We start from the raw sequence: 12,189 nt of genomic DNA, 5'->3' as shown, positions 1-12,189 counted from the left end.
TGGGGGTTTGGTGTCCGAAGGGAAGGGGTAAGGGGTGGTCGGCAGTGAACGGACGCGCAGGGGGTGGGGAGGCCGGCACGCGCAGCGTCGGTGGGGGTGGGGGAGGCCGGCAAAAGCAGCGGTGGTGGGGGTGGGGGAGGCCGGCACGCACATTGGTGGTGGGGGAGGAGGAGGGGTAGGGGATGGGGTGGGGTGGAGGGGAGGGGGTGGGTGTGGGGGCTGCCAAGGGGGTAGGGTTAGGGTAAGGGGGAGGGTTTAGGGGTAGGATTAGGGTTAGGATTAGGGCTTAATGATGGTAAAATCGTAAATAAATCTAACGGTGGGTTAACGACAGTTGGGAAAAGGGTATTTGGTGCACATTTTTCGAAACTCAAGGATATACAGTGCATTTCTGAAACATTGAGGGTATATTGTGAATTTCGCGATTTGTCGGGAGGTATTTGGTGAAATAACTGTATAATAATTCACTTTGTTGGGTAAGGTCGGTCAGACAAACGATTTTAGTAGGCGAAATTCTTGGGAAGGTTGGTTGTAGAGCATTGGTTGAAAGGTAAAGCACAAACCTGAATGAGTGTGAATACCAAATGCTTGAACTAGATATATCGAGAATAAATATGTGGTCAACACATAGATTTTAATTCAATATTTTGCTACATTTTTAGCTAACATCAAATACAAGTTAAATGATTTAATTTATTGGCATATATGTGAGACTCGTTAAGCTATATAGTTTGTAGCTGACACTAAAAAATACTACCTCCGTTTCTTTTTAATTGTTACACTTACATTTTTCACGCATGCCGATACACTACTTTGAGCCTTTATATCTCTAATTTTGTATTTGTAAAAAATATAAAAACTACATATTAATAAAATACATACTAATACGAATCTAACAAGATCCCACATGACTATGTTTTTATTCACGTATAAATCACAAATAAGGGTCAAAGTGCAATTTGTGAATAGTGTAAAATGTCAAAGTGTAACAATTAAAAAGAAACGGAGGTAGTATGTAATTTGAAAGTGTTGTTGCTTGGAAAGTTGGTGCAGTGAGACAAACTTTATTTATCAATGTAGCTTACCACTAAAGATGCTCTAAGCCTCTAGGTGGTAGCAAAATCTTAATTTTAAAAGATTTAAAGGCAATATAATCATATTTATTTTAATGACTTCATTTCATTTTTGCTAGAGTCTATGTTATTATGCGTGTTAGGCTATATTCAGTTTATCTTATTTTTGCTTATTTCAGATCTAATCAGATCAGATCAGATCAGATCAGATCAGAAAAAATAAGTTCAGATCAGATCAGATCAGACCAGATCAGATCAGATCATACCAGATCAGACCAGATCAGTTCAGATCATATCATGCTTATATTTAAAAACTCATTATTATTAAATATCTTTCACTACATATTAATAAAAATTATAAAAATTGAATATTAATAAAGTATTCATTGAGACGAATCAAACAAGACCCCACATGACTATATTTTTTCTTATATATTGAGAAAAATCTAAAAGATTATCTCTAATTGTGAATAGTGTCAAGATTCTAATGAGAAAGATAAAAAAAATACAAAGGGAGTATTATTATTTACTAGTACATTTGTTCAAAAGAATTATTATTGTTGTTGTTGTTGCACTTATTAATTATTAATATTGGTAATTATTATTAATCTTGTTGTTACCATTATAAATATCATTGTTATTATTAAATAATAGAAAATTAAAAGCCACGTGTTAAGAACATAAGATTGACGCAAAAATAAAAATATATAAAATATGAACTCTCAAATTCATGACAACGAAACTACTAGTTCGGATTACATTTCAAAATAAGCTAAGTGTGAGATACAAATTATAAATTTAGATTCGGTATACCTTTTCCTACCGAATTCCAAATCTCTCTAGCTATTTGAAGTTGCACGATATTTATTTATTTTTTGCTCAAGTCATAGCTGTTTGTATATCTTATTCTATTTTATATGAAAAAAAAGAGTTGAGTTTGCCGACTTCTCAAGTGTGAAACTTTTTTTTAAGGGAAAGTGTGAAACATTGTATAAATGCTCTTATAAAATAATGACTTGAGTTATATAATTATTTTTAGTAATAATAATAATTATGATATAATTATTATTGTTGTTCTTATAATAATGATAATAATAATTAATTATTAATAATAAAAGTTGTGTAAAAGTTGTAATAGAAACAAAATGATAATAATAGAAATACTATAAAGAAGATCTTATAATGTACTATTGCATAATAATGATTTACAAAGTGATAATATAATAGTAATAATATATTTTATACAAGATAAGATCTTGTAAATCAGATCAGATCAGTTCAGATCAGATCAGATCAGAAAAAATAAGTTCAGATCAGATCAGATCAGAAAAAATAAGTTCAGATCAGATCAGATCAGAAAAAATAAGTTCAGATCAGATCAGATCAGAAAAAATAAGTTCAGATCAGATCAGATCAGATAAGTTCAGATCAGAAAATTTCAGGTGAACTAAACATAGCCTTATACAATAAGTTATGGTGTAATATGTTATTCCCAAAATGCACTATTTTAAAATATCTTACGTTTAAAATTGTCCAACTTTAATCAAACACCTAAATAATCATACACCTAAATTGTAATTCTTTAATCATTTAGATTTTACTTTAAAACACGATTCTAATGCTATCATAATGATCAAATATGGATTAGCATCACGTAATGGATAACTTTAGGTACATAATTCATGAAGGCTAAAATCTACATAGGACACACACAAACACCTAGTTATCAAACATACACTAAAATTGTTGATGTTTTTCCTTTCCCTTCTTAAAAAGATTGCAGAAAATATATATGAGCCGCCAAGAAGTTGTATCCAACAACAACACAACAAAATTAAAAGAACAAACACAAATAAAAGGGAAAACCCCAAAAAATGTAATAGAAAAGAAAAACCAAAATTAAAGGAAGAATTGATAAAATTGATACAATGTGTCTTTGATATATCGAATTCATGATAATTTATTGTGCACCAAACTAACTTTATCACACGAAAACTGACTATATTAGAAGAAAACCAATTATATCATACGAAAATCGATTTATATCATAAAATTATAAATTGACCATATAAAAGATGATTATATCATATAAAAACTTATTATATCGAACGAAAACTTACTATAACGAAACATATTAAACGAATATTGACTATATCATATGAATTCCAATATATAACAAGTTATTGTCAACTAGGTCTTATTCAAGTTTTTTTAAAAGCAAAAGTTAACAGATGCTTCCAGAATGCTAGTTAAGAAGTGAAAGTATTGGGTCAGACCGTCTGACCAAATACTTACTGTCAGACGGGCTGACCCAGTGACCCAAATGAAAAAAACGTAGCTTTGAGTGGGGAAAACACTCGTTGTTACATCAAAACCACTCGTTTTTGTACCCAATCACCCATTTATTTAATCAAAGTCAAAACCTCAGAATCTGGTCCTCTTATTTTCATTGAAAGCAAAGTTGTTGCTTCCTTCAATTAGTCCTCAAAACTTCATTCTTTTCCCTCCTGCATAATAAGTTCAACATCTATGTCTTTTTTTCTCTCATCTGATCTCTGAAAACATATCCATCTATATTTTCTTGATACCTGGCTTATGATATAGCACCATCTTTGCTCAGCTCTTCTCGACTGATTGTTGTTGTCATCGTCGTCGTTGTTAACTTCTGAAAAATGTATAGATCAGCTAGTGCTACACGGTTTTCCGATGAGTTTCCAAGTTCTGATGCTGAAGAGTTGCCGCTTTACAGACCATTTTCTTAATTTCAGTCTTCATTCTTTTCCTATTTTCCATTTTCAGTTGTTTTTTTTTTGTTTCAGTTGGTTATTGTTGTGTTTCAGTTAGTTATTATTTTGTTTCAGTTGGACTTTGTTTTGTTTCAGTTGGACTTTGTTTTGTTTCAGTTGGTTATTGTTTTTGTTTCAGTTAGTTATTGTTTTGTTTCAGTTGGACTTTGTTTTGTTTCAGTTGGTTATTGTTTTTGTTTCAGTTGGACTTTGTTTTGTTTCAGTTGGTTATTGTTTTTGTTTCAGTTGGACTTTGTTTTGTTTCAGTTGGACTTTGTTTTGTTTCAATTGGACTTTGTTTCGTAATATGTATATCAACTGAAAGAAAGAATGGACCAACTGAAACAAAACAAAGTCCAACTGAAAGAAATAATGGGCCAACTGAAAGATATAATGGACTAACTGAAAAAAAATTAAGACTAACTGAAAAAAAATGAAGACTACCTGAAAAAAAAATGAAGACTACCTGAAACTCAAGTGAAGTCGTCCGACGAGAATATTGTGTCGGACGAGTCTGACACAATACGATCTCAGTTAAGAAATATATTATTCTATTTAATTACTTATAATTATATAAAATTATATAACAATATATAAATTTAAAAATATTAAATATTTTTTATATATTATTTTATATAATTTTAAGTAATTAAATAAAATAATATATATTTCTTATTTAGCGTCCGAGGATGTTAGCTAGCTTTTTTTTTTGGGTTAGGGCCTTAGGGGACCGTTAAATAGCTATGAACATAAACCAATTAATTGAGCTGTTATTTTCATCTCATCTTGCAACCTTCATTCTCACTCTCTTTTGACACCACCCGCCTTTTTCTCTCTCCTCTTCGTCACTCTCTCTCCTCCCTCTGAACCATATTTCGAGCTCACACTCTCAAATTAATTTCACCTGCAAAAGAAAAATAAACCCCCGAATTTCATCTTCATCAATCAACAATAATTACAGTATCGCTGAAATTTCAGGGGGAATTTTATCGCGCGAAACCCTAATAAATCGATTCTTTAATTTTGACGGTTTCAGCTTCCGATTTCAATCATGGATGCAGATTCTTGGACTTCTCGTTTGTCTTCTGTGTCTCAGCGTTATCAATCTGCGTTTCAAAGTCGATCAGGTAAATAAAAAGAAAAGAAAAAGCTTCAATTTTTTTGTTGGTATTATTATTAATGTTTATAATTTTTGGAAATTGCAGATGTTTTTATGGGGTTTGAGGAGATTGAGGGGGATGATGATATAAGGGAGGAGTTTCCATGTCCGTTATGTGGAGAGTATTTTGATATCGTTGGATTGTGCTGCCACATTGACGATGAGCACCCTGTTGAAGCTAAAAATGGGGTATTTCTCGTTTTATAACATTTGTTTTTAGTATTGTTAAAGATGGAAACTTTATTGTAGTAAGAAGTTTTTGTTGTGGAAAATGTTTCGAATTCGTGGTCATACTTGCGTTAGCTGCCTTGTTAGTTGCTTTCTATGTTTACTAAACGAACTTGGGTGTTTGAATGGAAAAATGTGGTAATTTTTTCTTAATATGAAGAAACTTTGGGTGGGGGTTGGCATGAATATAGTATTATAGACACTTTGAGTGAAGGTAAGATCACATGAAGCAAGGCGAAAACAAATAGATGTAGAATTTAGAAATCCATTTTCATGATCGAGATATGAAATTGGCTCGTATGGATTATGAGGAAGAATGATAGATGGGAAATGGATGTATTAGATATAGTTGCAGAATAATGAATATGCGAGCTACTTGTTTGTAGGGTGTCCCTTGCACATAACTGCATTGGCAACATCTGATTCTCCTTGGCTTGAAGAAAGCACTTTCTAGTTGCTATGCTTGAATCTGATTGACTTCAATAAAGGATTGTCAATGTTGCTTGCATATGATTGTCAAGGACTCAAATTTTAGCTTTGCTAGTTCACGCATAGGAGAATCGAAGTGGCTCTGATTGTGAAGAAGCTTTTGTCTCTTCCTTTTGTTTCCGGCTTTTTGTCCCTTATTTGTTTAATATATGGGGTGTGGGGGTAAAGAGGAGAAAGCTGTAAGTTTACAGTTTCACAGTATTGGAGGCATCAACTGGAATTCAATATATTAGATAAAATGAGTCAATATATCGCTTGTAGACTTAGTGTAATAGTAGAGAGTAGAGACCAAGTGAAAAGGAGCCACAATTTATAGGCGAAATCTGAATTGTGCTCAATTGTGAACAAGCTAGTTTTATTTCTCTATGGAATATAAGTTAAATAATTGGTTTAAGGCATTGATCTTGTAATCGAGTCAATGCCATGCAGGGTTAGCCGCAAGGACAGTAATTGAAGAATATGCTTTTGAAAAGTGTGGGAAGGTCAAGCTAAGTGAGACTAGAATAAGATTATTCAAGAGAACGACATAGTAAACCTTTCTCGGAAATGTACTAGTTGAAGGAAAAGCACTAAAAGATGTAGGTAAGCATAAGTGAAGGGGGTAGGCGTGGGTTAGTAATGCCTAGAATAAGCTGTAGATATCATAACCAAGTACACAGGCTGACATACACGAGAGGAATGGGGAACGAAGAGGAGGATACACTTATTTTGTAAATCAGGACCTAAAAAATAATGATAAGCCCCATACATTGTTGTATCCCATATCATTTACTAATATTTTCACATCTAGACTGGAGGTTAAATTTCAATTAGGAACAAGAGGTATCCATTTTTTTGTCATTCTAGAAATTAGAATCTTATTTTCTGATTCAATTTTGCTATGTTGTCCTCGATTGAAATTTCTCATGGATACTAAACACGTAGATTGCACCTTTCTTAGTGATTTTCTTATCAGAGGCCACTTCTTTTTGTTGTTGTTATTATTCCTAACTTATGGGAACATTAGTGAAATTACTGTTTTTCTTTAAAGGTTTAGAGGACTTGGGCCTATGTTCTATGGTGCATGGCTCCTTGATTTACAGTCTTTCCTAACGGTGACTGTTCTTGATCTTCAGGTATGCCCTGTTTGTGCTGTGAGGGTAGGGGTTGATATGGTAGCACACATCACATTGCAACATGGGAACATTTTTAAGATATTCTTTTAATCAATGTTGAAATTATTGCGTACTTGATTGATATATGTTTGCTATCCACTTTATATATGATTTTTTTTTTTACTGCAACAGTCCAGTTTAGGTCCACCATAGTGGTCCATATGCTCCTGCCCTTTATATAATGCATTTTTTTTGTCAAAAGCACAAAGCTCCGTTCATTAGCTCATATATTTTTCAGAACCACGAGTGGAAGAGGAAAGCACTTGCAAGAATCTGTTTAGTGTCCCTGTGTGCTTTGCATTAAGAAATGTAAAGATAAAAGAAGCACCCTTAGAAAATAGAAGATGTTCTTGGGCTTCAGCCTCTCTTACACAAAATATCATATGAGACACTAAGAAACCTATGTCATAAATATAATTTAATGTTGGTGATTCTTGCAAGGTTTGTTTTAATGTTATGATCACTCTTCCTGGCATAGCTTCTTCACATTTTCTCGTTTTTTCTTTTCATCTTAAAGGGTGTATTTCATTGTCATACTTCAAAAATAAATAGATGATATATGCGTACTTCATTCTTGAGACATACTTCCTGCTTTATTTTATAATTGCATCATTTATAGTTTTACGTATGTCATTGCATAATTTTAACCATTAATATATTTAATTTCGTTTTAGTAAAAATTATATAATGAAAATTTGGAAGTTACATATCAAGACGAATTTAATAAAATCTCACATATGTATATTTTTCTTTATGTTTAAATCACAAGAGAGGGTCAAAAGGAGAGTATGTGAATAGTGTACAAGGCTACAAGCATAAATGATGCAATGATAAAAGAATGGAGGAAGTAGGATATTATTTCTTCTGTGTTGACGTAAGCATGAGGGACCTGATATAGATGTAGAGGAAAATCTATGAGAATTGTGTTCCTTGACTATACCTTACATGCAGCGCAAGAGAAAATCACGCAAAAATGGATCCCATTCAACACTTTCATTGCTGAGAAAAGAACTGCAGGAAGGAAACTTACAGACCCTATTTGGAGGCTCTTCCTGTATACTGTCATCTTCCAATGTTGCACCTGATCCTTTGTTGTCATCTTTTATATTGCCTATGGCTGATGATATTGTGATTTCTCAGTCACAATCATCAGCTGATACAAGCGCAGCGAACAAAGTCAGAGAGGAGATTGTACTAGAAAGGTTGGTATTGTCTTGCCTGTTACCCTTTTTTCCTACATTGAAGCCTTTTGCACTTGTAGATTTATGCCTGCTTATTTTTTGTAAGGGTTTATTAGATATTAATTGCTAATGATGTAATTGAGGGAAATGTTCGACCCATAGTTGATTATTTGCATTCATTTTACATTTTTGATGCAATACTCCTAAAAAAAGATGAACCCTTGAACAGAAGTTTTAGAATTAGCTAAAAACTCTTTTCCATGGGACATAGCATTAGAACCAACATCCTGTATCTTCTGGACAGGCAAAGAAATTTCTTGTGTTCTCTGGTTTTGCCCTTGCAAATGGATGTTGCACATGGAACCTAGATTACTGAACATATTAGTATGTTGTTCATGTAAAGCTTTTGGTATGGCCACATGCTTTAAATTAAGGGCTGCAGACGATTGCTTTTCTGCTCCTATGGAAAGACATGGATGCAATCTTGTCTTGAAGATATAACAGAAGTCGTTAAGAAATGAGTTTTTAAATAGAAGGGTGTTGCCAGTAGTAGCTAAACTCTACTGGAACATACATACCTAATGTCCCCAGTTCCCCAGTGGATAGGAAGATTACATGTGGAAGAATAACACATTTGTGAGTTGAATCTAGATGAGAGGATGTAGATGAAAAGAAGGTTTGGTTTTCTTTACAACCTCACAGTTTAATCAATTGCCACTCCAACAACACTCATCTTCCAAGTGAGTTTGGGGACGGTGTGGGGAAGGATTGATCGTATAATATTGATCAATGTGTTGTAGGATAATATTTGGCTAAATTGAGCAAACACTCACACTCAAATACATCAGTATGTGCTTCAGTACATATGAGTGGTTGTCTACAAAGCACACACACAAACACGTACGGTATAGATTATAGATCTACTTCATCCTGAAACTTTTGGCCATTATTATTGAACTGACCTAAAATCTTTTCTTTTCTACAACTAAGTGTCAAAACTATGTAAATATCCCAACTTATCCCAGATTAAAAATGGAGTTCGCAGTAAATCAAGAACCTTTTTAGTCAATGCAGTTTTGAAGTTGGTGTGTAACAAGTGTCAATTCGGAAACTAAAGTGTGTTTTTTTCAACTTCATATTGTTGATTTCAGCAAGTTCTCTTCCAGTTCAAATAAAAGAATAGTGTTTTATATGTCTTGATTTGGAATATCTTCTCCTTTTTTTATATTCCTTAAACGTTTGGATTTTCAATAATAGGCAAAGATATTGGGATGGAGTAGTGCATAGTGTTTTATACTTCTTGAGTTAGTTTATGTTGGAGTAACAAAAACTTGAAGGGATAAGAAATAACTAACGGCTCGTTTGGCAAAGACCTTTATTGGAGACACCCCCTCTCTTTGTTTAGGTTTTTGTTAAAGAGTTTCAAGCAAGCTCTTTTGCAATAAGCTCAAATCTGAAGTTTGCTGTACCGAAGCAAACTAAATGATATCTCTACACAGCTTTTTACCAAAATTAAGGGTTCGGCCATATTTGGCAAAGTAGAGGGTTACCCTTGTGTCGTTACACTTCTAATCTGCTATCGTGGCTAATAATCAATCAATTGATGCAATCATTTAGTCGAACTAGCTAATACAATCAATTGGTCAAGTAAGCCCTTACAATTAGCTCCAGAAGTCCAGCTAACAACTTACAGTTTTTTGGCCAGACTCAAGCTGGTTATACTCTTTATTGCGCAGGGTGATATTGGAGGTTTTGTTGGAGTGTACTGTCGCTGTCCCAGCTTATTTAACATTGAGTTGGGGCACGGAGATGATGAGGGAGAAAAGCTAACAATTAGATAGGATAGTAGTATGTAAATCTCGAATTGCTATATATTCTTGGTAAAAAAATAGCCTTGAGCTGTGGTGGAGGGAGTACTAGATTCCAGGTACCTGTGTCTAGTTAGGTGGTAGTCTTTCTAAGAAGCCCACTTTTGGATGATGGCAATTATGACTCTGAAATAATGTGTTTGTTGGAACTTAAGCTTGCATCTGTCAGTTCATTTTGATTTACTCTTTATTCACACAAGTACATTTCAGAAAGAAAACAAGTGAGTGGGTTGATCATGTGTAGTTTTGAAGTGACTGATAGCCTGGGAAATCTTAAGAATTAAGGTATATATGCACCTAAAGTTTTGTACAAATGGGGTCTTGGGATGATAGAAGAGTCTTCTTTGGCTAAAGCTGTTACATATCAAGGCTATAGGTGAATCTTATAATGTGCCAGAAAACCAAGCTTCTGTAGCGGAGTTTCCTTTGCTTTTGTTTTCTTATATTCCTTTTTCGGCAGGGAATGGCGGAAGCTGGGAACATAATAACATATGCGATTAATTTAAATTTCCCTTGACTATCTGTTTTACGTATGTCGTGGACATCTGGGTTCTGCTTGTGTGTGTTGGGGGACCGGGATATAAGCCCTATTTGTTTGTTCCATGGTGTTCCACTATTTGTTTGTTGTGTTGTTATGAAAGTAGAATACTGCTTGGCAGAACTAATAAAGAAATTCCATTAGGAGTCCTTATTATATACTTCTTCCGACTCCTTTTCGTTGCTGCACTACCATATTTTGGGTTTCTGAATTAGTTGCAACATACCTTTTTTTAGCTTGTGGGTTAATTTGTTCTCTTTCCTCATCGCATGGGCACTTTTACTTTTTTTTTCCTCTCTCTCTTTATCACTTAGGTTTGGTTGGCCTTTGAGTAGTGGGTCTGTGTTTTAACATTGTGTTGGGGGTTTGATTTCTGGAACAACTGTAAAATTTAGTGAAACCAAACTAGTGAAAGATTCTTGTATTGATCTACAGCTCTATTTAGAACCTTTCCCATAATATCTTTATTTCCAAGATTGTCACCAAGGTGTTTCCACAACGTTGCAAAAGTAAATGTCTTCTCTCCAAGTGCATACTCCTATAGATAATTATTTGTGGAGGAGTTTGGTGGGTTACCTTGTGGAATTCAAACGAGTATAGGAGTTAATTTACAATACTAAGCAAGGGAAGGGAAAGCCAATGCATCTATTGTGGGAAAGAAAGTCTGAGTTTATGTCTTGAATATGCACACTATTGTATTCTGTGTGAATTAGGAAAGTGTTTTTACTTCCTTATGTCAGTACAGCCAACGGAGTAAAAATTCTGTACTTGGGCCCTGCAATATGTGTGTTATCGATTGACGCATGCTATATCAGCTATGATTATATATTAATTAATGATGTCAATAAAAAAAGAAGAAAAAAAGCTTTAAGTGGAATTAAAGATTGATCAGATATGTTGCTGCTTCATTGCCGATTAGGTCGTGAATTTTATTCTGTCAGTCTGCCATATAAATTTTGAATCAAACTGCAGTATTTCCACCCTATCAAACAGTATTACAAGTTCGCGTAAATCTTAAACCTGGACGAATTTGCTGGTTGCTAATTTTTGAGTGGTGACAGGCATGTAAAACCATCACCCTTGTCGATCAAAGATCAAGAGGAGCGGGCTAGGAGGTCTGAATTTGTCCATGGGTTGCTGTTTTCTACCATTTTCAATGACACGTTGTGAAGATGTTGCGGGTTGTGGATAGAGGGTGACTGGAGAACCAATTTCTAGTGAATATGCAAGCAAATGTATCCACGTGTGTGGAATAATTTGTTGGAATAAATGTAATTTATGATGAGTGTGAAATCTAGCTCTAGGCTCAAACGATGTAATCTTTGTTAAATACTCACTATCTTCGTTGATTAGTACGAGGAATGAAGATAAAGAAACTTGTATTCCCCCCCTCCCCCCTCCCCCCTCCCATACCCAACTCCCGTAAGACCAGGCAAAAGCGCGAAACACGTGAAAAAAGGGGTATGCTGCTGGAGGTTATAGCAATAAATTGCAGTGCAACTAAGGGTACCACTATTTTTCAGATATTCTACATGGTACCACTATAATTTGAATTTATTCTCTATTGTAGCATTCAACTAAGTAAAGTGTTAATTTAAGTTAGAATAGGCTAGAGTTTTACTTCGATTTACATGTTTTAATTTGCGTTAAGGTTTTAGTAATTGTTTTAGTCGTTAAGGTCAAAGTTGAGGTCATATTTGACAAAAAAAGACA

The 12,189-nt window shown here is 34.2% G+C and overlaps 1 protein-coding gene across 3 annotated transcripts; it reads left to right on the top strand.

The window, feature by feature from the left end:
- Positions 1-4,618: 4,618 nt before the first annotated feature.
- On the top strand, positions 4,619-11,852 carry LOC104890384 (protein DEHYDRATION-INDUCED 19 homolog 3). Of its 3 annotated transcripts, XM_057394471.1 has the most exons (5): positions 4,619-4,986; positions 5,065-5,207; positions 6,851-6,930; positions 7,837-8,091; positions 11,538-11,852. In XM_057394471.1, exons 1-5 carry the CDS (start codon positions 4,911-4,913, stop codon positions 11,644-11,646), a joined length of 663 nt encoding a protein of 220 aa, XP_057250454.1. In that variant the 5' UTR covers positions 4,619-4,910; the 3' UTR covers positions 11,647-11,852. The 3 variants fall into 3 exon arrangements, with proteins under 3 accessions (XP_057250454.1, XP_010674153.1, XP_057250455.1); XM_010675851.4 differs by lacking the exon at positions 6,851-6,930 and having other exon boundaries at positions 4,620-4,986; positions 7,841-8,091; XM_057394472.1 differs by lacking the exon at positions 4,619-4,986 and having other exon boundaries at positions 5,075-5,207; positions 6,766-6,930.
- The last annotated feature ends 337 nt before the right edge of the window (positions 11,853-12,189 follow it).

This window comes from Beta vulgaris, chromosome 4, assembly GCF_026745355.1.
Source record: "Beta vulgaris subsp. vulgaris cultivar EL10 chromosome 4, EL10.2, whole genome shotgun sequence".
In the NCBI taxonomy this organism is placed as follows: domain Eukaryota; kingdom Viridiplantae; phylum Streptophyta; class Magnoliopsida; order Caryophyllales; family Amaranthaceae; genus Beta; species Beta vulgaris.
This window is presented reverse-complemented; position numbering and strand designations above follow the sequence as displayed.